This window comes from Dipodomys ordii, unplaced genomic scaffold (assembly GCF_000151885.1).
Source record: "Dipodomys ordii isolate 6190 unplaced genomic scaffold, Dord_2.0 Scaffold54, whole genome shotgun sequence".
Lineage (NCBI taxonomy): Eukaryota > Metazoa > Chordata > Mammalia > Rodentia > Heteromyidae > Dipodomys > Dipodomys ordii.
The window spans coordinates 2,551,336-2,567,066 of record NW_012267270.1 but is presented as its reverse complement, the minus strand read 5'-3'; the positions used below and the strand labels follow the sequence as shown (position 1 = coordinate 2,567,066).

The 15,731-nt window shown below is 43.7% G+C and overlaps 1 protein-coding gene across 8 annotated transcripts in view; it reads left to right on the top strand.

Annotated features, from left to right (window-relative positions):
* Positions 1–15,731, top strand: part of Ppp6r3 (protein phosphatase 6, regulatory subunit 3) — a 115,009-nt gene that overhangs the window by 47,032 nt on the left and 52,246 nt on the right. For all 8 annotated transcript variants that reach the window (XM_013021063.1, XM_013021061.1, XM_013021060.1 and 5 more), the window contains 4 exons: positions 3,674–3,860; positions 7,530–7,667; positions 11,806–11,871; positions 13,657–13,769. In XM_013021063.1, coding sequence (XP_012876517.1) covers positions 3,674–3,860; positions 7,530–7,667; positions 11,806–11,871; positions 13,657–13,769 — 504 coding nt within the window. The remainder of the gene's footprint in view (positions 1–3,673; positions 3,861–7,529; positions 7,668–11,805; positions 11,872–13,656; positions 13,770–15,731) is intronic.

Below are 15,731 nucleotides of genomic sequence, written 5' to 3'. Positions count from 1 at the left end.
GTGGCGCTGTAGCTCAAGTGGTAGAGCGCTCACCTTGAACTGAAGAGCTGAGGGACAGCGCCCAGGCCCAGAGTTCAAGCCCCACGACCGACCAAAAAAAAAAAAAGACTCATTCCCCACAGTGGGAAATTGAAAGTGGTGACATGTGCCTATTATTCCAGCAACTGCAAGAAGCCTAAAATAGGTGGCAGTGCACCTGTGTAGCAAACACCAGATCCTTGGTTCAAATTGTAATACCCCTTCCTCCTTCACTGAAGAGAGAAAAGTCACTTGTGATGAGAGCTGTTCAGTGATGAGAGGGTTGCTATGCGGAAGGCTTGGCAGGGAACAGCAAGTGCTGAAGCCCTTACATGCACCTGTGAGCAGCAGGGCAGCCAGGAAGGGGGACCCTCATAAGTAGAGATGCATGGGAAGAGGACACAGGATGAAGCCAGAGCAGCCCCAGAGACAGGCCACAGGGGACTGGTGGGCTCTGCAGGACCTTTGCTTCACCTGGACTAAAACAAAAAGCCACCTAAGGGTTTGGGGCAGTAAAGTGATGTTAGCTGACTTTGCTTTCTGTGTACTCTCTGCCTGCTCTAGAGCTTTGAGGCCCTGAGGATAATAGGAAAGGAGTCAGGCACTGCTGGCTCACACTTGTAATCTTAGCTACTCAGGAGATCTGAGGATCACGGTTTGAAGCCAGACTGGGCAGGAAAGTATCTCCAGTTAACCAGCAGAAAACCAGAAATGGTGTTTTGCCTCAAAGCGGTAGAGTGCCAACCAAAAAATCAACGAAAAGAAAAGAATAAAGGGGGAAGGTCAGTCAGAAGGCTGCAGTCATCAGCAGAGAAAGAGAAGTTCTTAGTGACCAGACAGGGGAGAATGGTTAGATTCCAGAACTATTAGATGAAGTTAGAACAGAAAGGGCCTCCTGCTGGATGTGAGTGGGAGTGGAAGGGTTAAGGAGCTCTAAGTTTGGCCAGGCATTTAAGGAATGGCACTGAAGGTCGACATCAAGGGACATTCAAGTGTATAGCTTCAGTCAGGTTTGAGCTGCCTGTTGGCTCTGGGTGGAGACTAGGAGTGGTACCAGGTAGATGGGGGCCCTCTACTGGCTGAGATCAACTTTGGAGCTGAGGCAGATGAAGAAAGGCTCAGAGATTGGAGATGGAGGCTGGTGGCCGGACCAGTGTTTCATAGGGTACAATGAATGAACAGGCCCAAGAGGAGAGTCAGGAGAGAATGCAGCCTAAAAGCCACCAACGTCAGCCTCAGGGAGAAGAGAGGGATAATGGTCTGGGCTGTTGCCCACAAGAATGAGGGAACATGAATGTGATCAAGCTAACAAGGGCCACTCTACGGTGGAGCTGTTCTGGGGGCGGGGATGGGGAGACAAGCTTGAGAGAGCATGGGTGGCTAAAAGCAGATATGTGGATATTCTTATTATTTGGTCTGTGAGTATGCCTGTGAGACAGCTGCAATAGCAAGTGAGTGGCAGTGAAGATGCTACTAGTACTGCCATACAAGTCGCCAGCAGGCCAGGGTGGTCTCGGGCCACATCAAGTCAGCAGTGTGGTTCCTCTGACCTCTGCGTCCTCTGTACAAATAAGTGGGGTCAGAGAGTGCAGGAGGTATTACCTAGGGTTGGAAAGGAGAACACCTTTGGGTGCTGTACAAACATTGAATATTAAAGAGAGGAAAAAAAATAGTCCCACAATTCTCACTGTGCATTTCATTGACTAGATGAAGGGGCAGTTGTAATGGGCCCCACATCGTGATGTGGATGGAGGTTCTGCATGGAATTGAGTCCACCTGTGCATTTTGCTCACAGGGTTGAGTCTTACCGCCTTTTTGTTGGTGGTGGTGGTCCTGGGGCTTGAACTCTGGGCCTGGGCGTTGTCCCTCAGTTCTTCAGCTCAAGGCAAGTGCTCTACTACTTGAGCCACAGTGCCACTTCCGGTTTTCTGGTGGTTATTTGGAGGTAAGAGTCTCAGGGACTTTCCTGCCCAGGCTGGCTTTGAACCTCCATCGTCAGATCTCAGCCTCCTGAGTAACTAAGATGACAGGCATGAGCCACTAGTGCCCCAGCCTTAACTTTATTTACTGCTTCATGTTGAGATGGTTGAAGCAGTGTCTGTTCATCCTCTCAACAGCAATATTTCTGCAGTTGATAGTAAAAAAAAAAAAAAATAGTAAAGAATGCAGTATTCTTTAAACACAACTTTATCCCAAGTTGTTTTCTGAGCATTTTGAATGTATTACCTCCTGTAATAAGAATTGTTGCCTTAATATATATTAGAAACCTGGAAACAGAGGCACAGAGCGGTTAGGAAATTGGTTAAGGATATACAGCTTGTAATTGGTGGAGGTAGATTTGAACCAATTAAGTATGAGTCCAGTAACTGCTGCTGTAACTACTACATAATCTTTTCCTTGGCATTACAACAAATGAGGAAGACTTTAATTGAGCCAGAATCCTCCAGAAGACAACTCTTTGATATTGTGATTCTCATGCGCACACCTCTGCCAGATCTTGTCTTGTTTTCCAGTCTTCCTCCTATAAAGGTTTTTTGTTTTTTGTTTTTATAATCTAATACTACTCAGACTTCTGACCTAGCCCTAGACCCTCTTAGTGCTGTGGCTTTCTCTGTTGCCAGTGCTATCTAAGCCAGCTGTTTCCCTCCAGGCAGCCATCTGCTTAGTTTCCAGGTGTGTCACACATGCTAGTCCACAGTTCTGACCCCCCTCTCTTGTCATGCAGCTACTTTGGACTGTTTTATCTCCTTCCTGCTCTGGTCAGCATTTGAGCCACCCCTAATGACTAGCTGTGGCTAAGGTCTCAGGATGCCTGACAAGGAAGGGACTGTGGGATTCTTGGAGTCTTCACTGAGACTGTTGACAGAGAGCTAGTTTGTGGTAACAGGAGGAGTAGAGTATAAAGGCTGGATCTGTTGGCTCTTTATCAGTGAATGGTCATTGGCAGTTGGGAGTAGTTGAGGGGCTGCAGGTATTTCTAAAGCTGTGGGATCCCTAAAAGACCAGAGAACAGATGCTGCCCTGTCTTTGTATGTCTTAGAGTGAGATCACAGTGGTTTCGTGTCTTTACTAATCCCTGGAAGATCCAGGAGGCTGGCTTGGAAAGCACAGCGCTAGTGACCTGATCTCCCCCCTTCAGGATATTAAGAGTATATGCCCTCATGATAGAATACAGACGGTACACTTGATAACTTCATCAAAACAACGTAGTCATATCATTTGCAACCCATCTAAAAATAGCACTGACTGACCCAGGTATGTGCAACGTGCCTGAGTCATTTCTAGATGGGGTGTGTAGTGCAACTTCCTGGAACCCAGCAGCCTTTATATGTGGGGAGCAGGCTGCTGATGGCCATGTCCTCACAGCTTTTACCCTGATCTTTGCCCTCCTTGAGAACTGGGGAGGCCCCACCTCCTGCCGTGCAACGGCTCATGGTGTGCTCTAGTTTTATTGGGGGAAATGCATTCTTACTAAAATTTAATTCAAAGATCCTTTTTCTTTAACAAAGTAGAGCATTTATTTTAATTGAGAGATTGGACAGATTGGATTTTCCCCTATAGATGTTACTGTTTTCACAAAATTAATAAGAAACCTTCCTGATTTGTGTTTTACTTTGTGTAATTAATTTGCTGATGTAATATCCTGTTCTTCTAGGTATCCAAATATATCTTGTGAGTTGCTCACTTCTGATGTCTCCCAGATGAATGATAGACTGGGAGAAGATGAATCCTTGCTAATGAAATTATATAGCTTCCTCCTAAATGACTCCCCCTTGAACCCACTACTTGCCAGTTTCTTCAGCAAGGTGCTAAGTATTCTTATCAGCAGAAAACCAGAACAGGTAAATATGGTTTTCCAAAAGGTAAGTATTAGGGCCAGTTGTCCCCAAGGTGATTTCCAGTAATGTTGTCACTGTATTGTGCTCAGTTCATCCCATTGCTATAAAAAATGTATTTTAAGTTTTAAACATTCTATGCACTGACTGAACACTGATTTATACCTTAGTGACATATTCTTTTAATAGCCTTAGAAGCTCACTTAATTTGTTAGCACACTTTGGTCTTTTTCTCTTGACAAGTGATTGGAAGCATGAGACTTGTTGAGGACCTGTGTGTATACCTCAGTGGTTGAATATGTGGGAGGGGGGTCCCAGGACTGTGGGTGTTGCTATAGCTGCTTTGCTGGGTTTCCCCCAGTGCTTTTTCCCAAATGTAATTGATGATTGCTTTGTCTACTCAAATATTTTACTACTGTAGCTCTGTAGTTCCTGCTCAGCAGTGCTAAACAGAAATTCGTATCTCAGTGTTCTGGCACTAACCCCCCCCCCCCCCCCCATTTCTGGCTTTTTGCTCCAAACACCATGTATAGGCGGCTGTTTCCCAAGCATCTCTCTCATTTGTGTAGTTCCCCAAGGTGTCCCTGGACCAGGTCACCTGGGAATTTGTTAGCATCGTAAGTTCTTAGTCCTTAGAATCAGAAACTCTAATGCATAATAAGATTGAGAGCCGCTGTTGTTTCTAGTGGTATCTGGTGGTGGGAAGAATTTGAGATTATGATCCATTTATGAAAACAGTACAGAGTAGAGCCTCAAATGCTCAAGTACAAACTGTGATGGACTCTTCAAAAGTGGAACAAGCATGGTACCAGTGAAAGTGGTCAGGCAAGTCAGACTGGCATTCTTCGTGTTGGAAAGCACTTTCCAGCGACTCAGCCTTGCTGTCAGCTCACATGAAGGGACTGGAACTATTTTGGGCTCAGTATGTTCTGTCCTATGGCAAGGTGAAGTGGGTACATGTTTTATTTTAGAAAGATGATATTGTTCTTTGGACCTCATAATTTAAAAAAAAATGTAGGATAACTTTTCTAAGTGTATTGGGGAAAAGATTCCTTTCTTTTATGTAATAATCTTAAATCATGGTAACTGCAACACAGATTGTTTCTCATTTAAGTACTGCTGGCTAATTTAGGAGAGTGCAAGCCTTGGTGCTCCCCAGTCAGTTCTCAGATGTGATAGATGCTGTGTTTCAGCGTAGTTTTCCTCCTCAGTTCTGTGCTATTAGATCCAAACCTACAGGCCATGATTTTCAGTTGCATCTGATGCAATGGGAGAGTGTATGTGCGTAAGACTTTCTGGACTGTGTTTTTGTTAGGCTTTGAACTTGATGTTTTATGTGTGGCTGTTCATATGACAGTTGAACACTAGGAGAAAGTCCTGTCACTCTGTTAACTCCTCACTCTTCTTCATCCAGGATGTTCTAGAGAATAGATTTCTCTTAGTTCAGAGCAGGGTAAAACTTGACACCTCTCTGTCTTTTGAGAATTATGAGGGTTTCATGTCGCACGAGAATATGAAATACAGACAATGACCAAAAGTTGAGACTTGAGTGACTTTACTACTAAAGATAGTTTTTTGGGGGGGGGCAGGGGGGTCCGGTTCTGGGGCCTGAACTCTGGACCTGGGCACTGTCCCTCAGCTCTTCAGCTCAAGGCTAGCGCTCTACCACCTGAGCCACAGCACCACTTCTGGCTTTTTTCTTTTTTCTTTATGTGGTGCTGAGGAATCGAACCCAGGGCCTCATGCATGCAAGGCAAGCGCTCTACCACTGAGCCACCTTCCCAACCCCCTAAAGATAGTTTTTAACTTAGAGAGCAGGGCATCCAGCTGCCAGGCAGGGTTGTCTGGTACCAGCTTGGTCCCCTATTACACACAGCATTGCTGAGGTTTGAGTTTGTAGGTTCAAGATCCATTGTTTGTGCCAATAAGTTGTGGAGTGTTCTAGTCACATGGACCTTTTCCTCCTCTTTTATTATCCTTTCAGAAATTATGGGATTCTGTTGTGAGTGGAATAACAATACCATTTCTCAAAGGTTTAATGTCAAAATATTTAGCCTTATGATCCAGGAAACAGTGTGTGATGATGGTTAGTCCTGTAATTGTATCTAATTATGTGGAGCCGTTCTGGTTTCCTGGCCGTTAGACATCTTCGTGCAGGTTGATAGACCACCTCTGGCTTTTGCTGCAGCTAGCTCTGAGTTAAAATCCTGGAGTTAGCCATTCTTTAACTTACCTGAGCCTCGGTTTCGGGTCTGTAACATTGGATTATTCAGCCCTCCCTGCTAGGATGTGACAAGGTGCTGTGGCGGCAGCTGCTACAATAACCCTGTTGTTCTCAGGATACACAGTGGGTTTTGATCGATCATGGGCTCACACAAGCAGAAATCAGGAAAGGCACACAACATTGTAGCCACAAAGGTCAGAGTCCTCCTGCAGCTCTTCCTGCCAGTGTGAGGTGATCGCTGGAACAAAAGCCAACTCACCTCCGTGTATGTAGCAGGTGACTTCATTACTTAGAAGTAGAAATTTTTATGTTTTGCATTTTTTCTTTTTTTTCTTTTTTTTTTGTCGGTCGTGGGGCTTGAACTCTGGGCTTGGGCGCTGTCCCTCAGCTCTTCAGCTCAAGGCGAGCGCTCTACCACTTGAGCTACAGCGCCACTTCCGGTTTTCTGGTGGTTTATTGGAGATAGGAGTCTCACGGTCCCTCCTGCCCGGGCTGGCTTTGAACCGCGATCCTCAGATCTCAGCCTCCTGAGTAGCTAGGATTACAGGCGTGAGCCACCAGCGCCCGGCTGCATTTTTTCTTTTATTTACTTAGAGTATAATTAGGATTTTAAGTATTCTGCATTTTAGTGTTAAGTCTAGCAGAAGTATTTTATGTTTGTAAACTATAAGATAGTATATTCTCTTTGTATATGTATGTGTTAAATCCTTGATTCCCATACTTTAAAGTAACAACAAGCCAGACACCAGTGGCTCACCCATAGCCTATCATCCTAGCTACTCCAGAGGCTGAGATCTGAGGATCGCAGTTCAAAGCCAGCCCAGGCAGAAAAGTCCCTGTGAGACTCTTACTTCCAGTTAACCACTCAAAAACCTGAAGTGGTACTGTGTCTCAAATGGTAGAGCACTAGCCTTGAGCACAAAGAGAGGCTCAGGGACAGTGCTTAGGCCCTGAATTCCAGCCCCAAAGCAGACAAAAAAGAATTGGCAACAAAAATGTGTAGAAAGAAAAGACAATATTTTTTAAATACTTTTTTTATTGTAAAAATACTGTACAGAGGGGTTACAGTTACATGAGTAAGGTAATGAGTACATTTCCTATCAAGCATTGTTACCTCTTCCTTTGTCTTTCCCCTACCATCCTTTCCTTCCCACCTCCACAACTACACTCTCCAAGCTCCCCCCCGCCCCCCCAAGACTCAATATTTTCATGTTATGTGGTGTGTGCTAATTTGGGAGGGTTTTTTTTTTTTTTTGCTAAGTGGTTTTTGAGCAGGGAGCTTTTAGCTAGACTTTCAGGTTTCACATCTGATTACCAGCTCAGCTCTTGGCTTTTGATCAACCTAAAGTAGGGACAGGATTTTGGAATGGATGGTAGTCAGGATTTAAAGCATTCAAAAGTTTGTAATTCCCATGTTACATGTCATTCAGTTTGTATTTGTTCTCCTCTAGATTGTGGATTTCTTAAAGAAGAAACGTGATTTTGTAGACCTTATTATAAAGCACATAGGAACGTCTGCTATCATGGATTTGTTGCTCAGACTCCTGACATGTATTGAGCCTCCACAACCCAGGCAAGAAGTGCTGAATGTAAGTAGAAATCTGACCTGTTGACTGGGGTTGGAGGTGACAAAGCTGCTGTGTGCTGGGGACCATGTGGGATTATGGTTGGTTCCAGGGAGTTGTCTGGGGCACTTGGAGATAGGGTGAGAGCTTCTCCAATGCAGGAAAAGATCCAGTTTTGTAGGACTGCCTACAGCATGTTGAGAATGGTTCTTTGTCCTATGCAGGTTGGTTTTTGTGGGGTGGCAAGATAGATTGGATTGAGCGGGGTCTACGACATGAGAATGGAAGGTTGGAATCTCTAAGTCTTCATCTGCATGTACATACCTCTGAATGTCGAAACAGAGTTGTACCTACAGGAGTGTAAGGACAATGGGAGTTTGTGGGAAAAGGCAGAGTTTAAAATTTAGGCAGATGGTAATTTCAGAATTGATACAGTGAGGATGGGGGCAAGGAACCTGTTTTTTTCCTGGGTTGTCATTGATGTCTTCCCTTCTTTTCTTCTCCACCCTCCTCTGTCTTCTGAAACCATTCCCTAGTCCATTTTATCTCTAATACTAACCCTAGACCTTAAAACTTCCTTAGTTTGGTGCTGGGAGTGTGGCTTAGTAGAAGAGTGCTTACCTGGCATACATGAAGCCCTGGGTTTGGTTCCTCAGTACTGCATAAACAGAAAAAGCCAGAAGTGGCACAATGGCTCAAATGGTAGAGCTCTAGTCTTGAGAGCAAAAGAAGTTCAGGGGCAGTGCCCAGGCCCTGAGGTCAAGCCCCAGGACCCGCAAAACAAAACTTGCCTTAGTTGGATGTTGTGGTGTACACCTGTAATCCCAGAACTCTATAGACAGGCAGTAGAAAGTGAAGTAAGATTGTAGATCAAGGTCAGTCTAGGATACATAGCAATAGTTTGTCTCAGAAAAACAAGATAGATAAAACCTCAGTTCATTGAAAATGAGTTTTGTTGAATTTTTTTTTTTTGGGTCCGGTCGTGGGCCTGAACTCTGGGCCTGGGCACTGTCCCTCAGCTCTTCAGCTCAAGGCTAGTGCTCTACCACTTGAGCCACAGCGCCACTTCCGGCTTTTTTCTGCTTATGTGGTGCCGAGGAATCGAACCCAGGGCCTCATGCATGCAAGGCAAATGCTCTACCACTGAGCCACCTTCCCAGCCCAGTTTTGTTGAAAATTTTAATTTTAAAGACCCAAAGGACCAAAAGATACAGGAAAGAACTATGAGAGGAAGAGCTTTTGGTTATTGTATAGTGTACCAAGCACACTATAGAGGTGGGCAGGCGTGCATTTGTGGCATGGGATTAAGGCTGTCAAGATGACCCAGGCATTTCTGTGTGCCTGGCAGGTGTCCTGTGACTTACCTATGGCAGAACTAAATTGGGATACTAAGTTCCTTTTAGATGTCCGTGGATCTGGATCTTTGCTTACCAGAGGTTCAAGATTCTTGGAAAGACAAGAGGACAGAGGAGGAATGTCACTGTAATGATTGAGTTGGTGTAGGGGGAAGTTGGTTTATTTTTTTGGTCACTTCTGAGGTGAATTTTAGTGTCCATTTCCAAGTAAGTGTGCTTTGGAAGGGATGGGGGAGCAGAGAAGGAAGACTTGTAAAGGCACAAGTTGGAGGAAGGTTACTTGCAAATCTTTAGCAGTCTTACTTGATTTGAAGGCTAGTCCAGAACTGGGCTTGGAACATAGTACTTGTGAACACTGTGGGCAAGGCAGTTTCTTAGCTTCTCCCGTGGTATCAGGAGCTCCCTTATGCATGGGCATTTATCATCTTCTGCTCAAAGTGTGACCCCGTCATTTGCGGGTTTTTTAAAAACTTCTTTAAAGGACTTATTGAATCAAATTCCACATTTAAGAATTCTGGGGCTGGGAAGGTGGCTCAATGGTAGAGCGCTAGCCTTGAGCTGAAGAGCTGAGGGACAGTGCCCAGGCCCAGAGTTCAGGCCCCACGACCGGACCAAAAAAAAAAAAAGAACTCTGGGATATTTGAAAATATATAAAGTTGGGCCATTCCCTTTGTGGTATCTACTTGGTAATTTTTATTTGCACATTTTCCTTTTAATTATTTCCCTTAAAAAGGCAGACCACCTTGGGGGTTCTTCTCTATGCCTTTAGCAAGTTGATTTTCCCCTCCTCCTCCCCTCAATCTTCTTTGATGTTTGTTTTGTTTTGGAGGGGTACTTAATTTTGTTACTATTTTTTTTTTTTTTTTTTATGTTCGTGGGACTTGAACTCAAGGCCTGGGCGTTGTCCCTGAGCCTGTTTTTGCTCAAGGCTAGTACTCTACCCACTTGAGCCACAGCATCACTTCTGGCTTATTGAAGAGAAGAGTCTCACAAACTTTTCTGCCCAGGTTGGCTTCGAACCATGATCCTCAGATCTCAGCCTCCTGAGTAGCTAGGATTACAGATGTGAGCCACTGGCACCTGACTGTCACTTAATTTTTTAATACTATTTTATTATTATTAAGGTATTACACAAATGGATTACCATTTCTCATGACTCAGGTAATGAGTGCATTTCTTTTTTTGGACAATGTCACTATTCCTTCACTTTCCCCTCATCTCACCTTCCCTTCCCTGCCAATGATTTACATGGTTCATATTCCACATACTGAACAGCATGATTTTTTTTTTAATGGTTCAAACTCAGGGCCTCACACTTGTTAGGCTTGTGCTAACATATGAGCCATGCTTTCCAGCCTTTTTGCTGGAAGTAGCGTCTCAAGGACTTTTCTTTCCTTGTTCAAACCGCGATCCTCTAAATCTCATTCTCCTAAATAGAAGGGCATGATCCATAGGCATCATGCATGGGGTTGTACATTTTTGTTTCTATTTTAGTCAGCTATTTATGGGTTGAAAGTTCTTTGCAGAACTAATATTAAGGCAGCTGGGTTTTTCCTTATTATCTGTCTTTTTTGTCGGTCATAGGGCTTGACCCTCAGGGCCTGGGCACTGACCTTGAGAGTTTTTGCTCAAAGCTAGCACACTACTATTTTGAGCCACAGCGCCACTTACCATTTTGTGGTGATTCATTGGAGATAAGCGTCTCACAGACTTTCCTGCCTGAGCTGGATTTGAACTGTGATCCTCAGATCTCAGCCTCCTGAGTAGCTGGGATTACAGGAGTGAGCCACCGGTACCCAGCTTCCCTATCATGTTTTTATTCTCTCCTGTTTCAACAAAGGTTAAAAAAAGATTGCTGTGGTCATGACAGTAGCTCTTTTTTTTTTTTTTTTTTTTGGGTCCGGTCGTGGGGCCTGAACTCTGGGCCTGGGCGCTGTCCCTCAGCTCTTCAGCTCAAGGCTAGCGCTCTACCCCTTGAGCCACAGCGCCACTTCCGGCTTTTTTCTTTTTTCTTATGTGGTGCTGAGGAATCGAACCCAGGGCCTCGAGCATGCAAGGCAAGCGCTCTACCACTGAGCCACCTTCCCAGCCCCTACAGTAGCTCTTTATATAGTTGTAAAATCTAAGTGTCTTTTTTTGTTCATCCTGTGTTTGCTATACCTAGAGGGTTTGTTTTTCTGTGCCAGCCCTGGATCTTGAACTTAGGGCCTGAGCGCTGTCCCTGAGCTGTTTTGTGCAAGGCTGGTGCTCTACCACTTGAGCCTCAGGTCCACTTCAGGCTTTGTTTTGGTTGTTTATTGGAGCTAAGAGTCTGCAGAGGCTCGCTTTAAACCACAATCTTCAGATCTCAGCTTCCTGATTAACTAGGATTATAGGCGTGAGCCAGTGGTGCCAGGTCAGAGGCTTGATTCTTAAGTACAGCTCTTCATTCTTTTGAGCTCAGATGACATTCTCTTAGAGAAAAGGGGGGCCTTCTGCCTTCCTTACAGCCCCACCCCCGGAAGCCATAGTATAGACTCTTTCCAGGGCTGACTACCTGGGAGTTTCCTCATGGCTAAGGAACTGATAAGTAGAATTTTGGTATGTGGGCACTGGAATTTGGGGAGTTGTTGATTCTCTTAGTCACTGATAATATATTCATTGGTGTTTTCCTTGGGGGACTTTCAATTTTCTGTAGTGTTCAAAGTTCAGAGAAACCTGTAACATTCTACTTAAGTGTGATGGATATTTCCAAGTATGTTAATCTTCATTGGGGCTTGAACAAGAGCCATTCATTACTATGATTACTTCTACAATGTGTTTTACAGTGGTTAAATGAGGAGAAAATTATCCAGAGGCTTGTGGAAATAGTTCATCCATCGCAAGAAGAAGATGTAAGTTCTCTTGTATGATTCTAAGTTGGATTTTATTTTATTTTTTTGTTGTGAAAATACTGTACAGAGGGGTTACAATTACATGGGCAAGATAATGTGTACATTTCTTATCAAGCATTGTATCCTCCTCCTTTGTTTCTCCTTCCCATCCCTTCCCATCCTCCCCCCGCCCCCCTGGATTTTCTTTTAACTTTTTATTTGGGCACAGAACGTACCTGAACAGATATGGAGGTGCTAAGAGAAAACTACTGTTCTTCAGTTTGTAGTTTCTCAAACAATACTACATTTTCCTTATACCCAGATTTCTAGAAATGTGAGGTGGCAGGACAGCATTATCTCCTTCCCAGAGCCAGGATTTCACGCTGAGCCTACCTTTGTCACAGATCTCCTCTCTGCACAGTTGTATTTCTTTTATATGTATCTTTATTACATCTGCATAAGCTTTGTGGGCAGCACAACAGGCTCCTGGTCACCACAAAGCCCCTGTGGTGACTTAGCTGTTGTCCTTCTTGGTCCTCGCCTTTATGAATGGTGGTATTGAAGCTTGAGTTTATACATTGAGCCCTGTGCTGAGAGGCATTATTTGTCTCTCAGTCTATAGTTGTTACCACTTCAGGTATCAAGTCAAACCACTTGAGATTTCCAGTAGCTAACTATTATTGACAAATGTTGCCGCACTACATACTTAGGCCTCATGTCCATAAAGGAGTTGATTTAAGGGTGTCAGGGTGTGACTATTGTTGGGCTTAAGTGCCTCCCCTTATGCTTCTAGATTGCAGTTTAAACTGGATAGCAGGTACCAGGTTTGAGCAGGACAAGGAAGAGGATAACTAGCAATGTTCATTCTTCAAAAATGTTTTTTTTTTGTGGGGAGGATTTAACCCCTTCTACTCTGTCTACTCTTTTCAAAAACTTAGTGCCTAGAGTAAAATCTAAAGCCGATTTTTAAAGGAGGCCATCACTTGCTCCCTTTGAGACAGAGCAGGAAGTGTTCCCTTGTAACATCTGCTATTGTTGCCAGAGTTGGTGCTCTTCCTAGAACGTTTGTTTGCTGAGTGCTATGGGAGAAGCCTAGTCTAGAAGGAGCTCCCAAGCTTCTTGGATGCCTAGCCTTCTTGCTGTAGTTCCAAGAGCACTGTTTCCCTATGTGTGGCCAGTGCAGGCTTTGGAGAGCCATCCCTAAGTGGAGCCTGCCCCATGTACAGGGAGTAATTTCTGTGAACAAGGCTCATTCTTGATTAGATTTGTATTATTCAGAACTTGATTGCTATCAAGATAGCATACCTGTCTTTAAAAAGACACACACACACTACACACACATGCGTGCACACACACAAGCTAATACTCACTGAGGCAGTATTAAAGTTGGTAGGTGTGGGTTGCTGGCATGTGATGTTTCTGCTACTGGAGTAGAATTGTGTCTTTATTAGGAACACTTTGCACTCTGTTCCACATTAACACAATATAGTGTGTCAGAGGTGAGGCTTTGGGGATTCCACTCCACCAGACTGTAGTATATTTCTGACTCATTGCATCTCCACACACAGCTGTGTGTTGGAGCTTTGATCGCATCTTTACAACTGTGCTGTATGTAGTACAGAGTTGTCATATGCAGCCCTTGGTCTGGCAGAGTGGAAGGCTCATGCCTCCCTTTGACTCACTTGTTCCCTGAAGACCATGGACAGTGTTAACTTGTATCATTTCTTAGCAATCCCCCATGCACTTTGCATTATGAGGTTAACTTCTAACACGTGTTACGGCTAAAATTGTTCCTTTTTCCTTTAGCGACATTCAAATGCTTCACAGTCACTTTGTGAAATTGTTCGCCTGAGCAGAGACCAGATGTTACAAGTTCAGAACAGTACAGAACCAGACCCCCTGCTTGCCACTCTAGAAAAGTATGTTTAAAATCAGTTCTTCTTTCTTTCATTGATGCTGTTGGGTGTGTTGCATTGTGACTGACCGGTAAGTTCCATGTTGGTGTGGGCATTGTGTCCTGGAACACTGTGGGTGGCTAGAGGTCAAAGGCAGAGACCTGCTGCTCACAGGATTTGTGACTCACAGTGGGCACTGAAGGGGAAGAGGGTGAGCAAGTGACTTGTACATTGGACTTTGAACTTCTCAGATATTCACAAAATAGGATTTTACACAGCCATTCTAAGATTTGATAGTCACATCCCAAACTGGTTCCCACCTCCAAGGGGCGATGACCTATGAATTGGATCCATTTGAGCTGGCAGGTGTTTCAGATCTTCTGGGTTTGCTGTATCTTTGCAGCTGAACAGTTACCCTATGTTGAGGGGATGGGCTCTGGTGGGCTGCTACTTTTCTCCCAGAGTCGCACATTTCCAGGTTGAGTGTTCACTGTCAACATGACATATGTTGGGCCTCCATCTGAATAGCTATTTAATATAGAAACCCTCGACATTCCCTCACGTTGGGTAAGTTTTGGAAGGAGACCATGTGGGTGTCACTACACACAAACAGCAGTCTTGCTTCAGTAAGATTTTCTTTTTTATGATTTTTTTTTTCCTACTTGAGCCCTCCTATATATACCGAGGCTCTTTTGCTTATTTTGGCTTACTACCTGTAATTTCCTTTGTTGAACCACTGCTGTATGTGATTTCCTGCAAATTAAAGATGAGGTAGCTTGTTTGAAACTGTCTAGTGCAAAGTTATGATTACTATCATGTAGTTTGGCTACAAGAGATTACCAGCTGCTAAGTACCATTTTATCTCCCATTTCAGTAATTGGGGGTATAGCATAAACAAGATTGCCCACATGTGAATACCAGTTATGATATTAATTAGGTTGAACTTTGTAGAAAAACTATCATTTAATTGGATTAAAAATATAGAATATCAGCAATATCATGTGGTTTTTACTGTAATTGATAATAAAAAGCTATATTATTTATCTTCAAATCTTGAAATTCAGAATGTGTCAAATTAGATGATGTATACTCTGGGTGTTGGTTGGTGGCCATTGCAGAATCAGACCTACACAACAGTATAAAAACTCCTGAGTTCTTCATGCCACCAAAGCGCTCCATCCAGCGAGCCCCCAGGGGACATGTATATATATACTCGCTCCTAAATGTGTAGCCGTAAGTCCCCTTCTGAAATGAAGATAAGAATATGCTCATTGATGTCATTAAACATTAGAGTACATTTCTTCTAATAAATACATGGGTCATCAATACCTTGATGCCATGAAGTACAGAATTACTCTGTTGAATTTAGCAATGGGGAGGACTTCATCATAATAGTGAAACGGTCCTTTGAAGAATGAGGTTCAAGCCCTTATGTCTCTTGCCAGTGTCTGCTGATAAAGCGAATACAGTGACAGTTTTCAATGATTTTAGAAGACTTTATTAACCATAGTTACAACTTTACATATTTGATCAATATATAGTCATATGTAATGCCTATATAATTAGTCCACAGATTGGGCAATACTGTATACACAAGCACCACCTATGTAAAACTAAGTGTAAGTTAGTACCAAAGGAAGACTTTGCAGTGAACTGAGTTCATGGAGTAGTGGAGTCTAGTAGTGGTAAGTAGTTTTAGGATTTGATACTCTTATTTTCTTTTCTGGATACTAAGGAGCTCAGAACCTGTTGGGTTTAATTCCGTTTGAGCCCATTTTACAGAAGTGAGTCTTCCCCATAGCCACACAAAGAAAAGAAAAACCAGAATGAGCTATTGTACCAAAGACATGAACAAAGAATGTAGATGGAACCTGGGTACCGTTGACTCACAGCTGTAAATCCATTCAGGAGGCTGAGATCTGAGGATCTTCAAGGCCTGCCTGGTCAGAGAAGTTCTCAAGACTCCACATCTTTACAATCACAAAA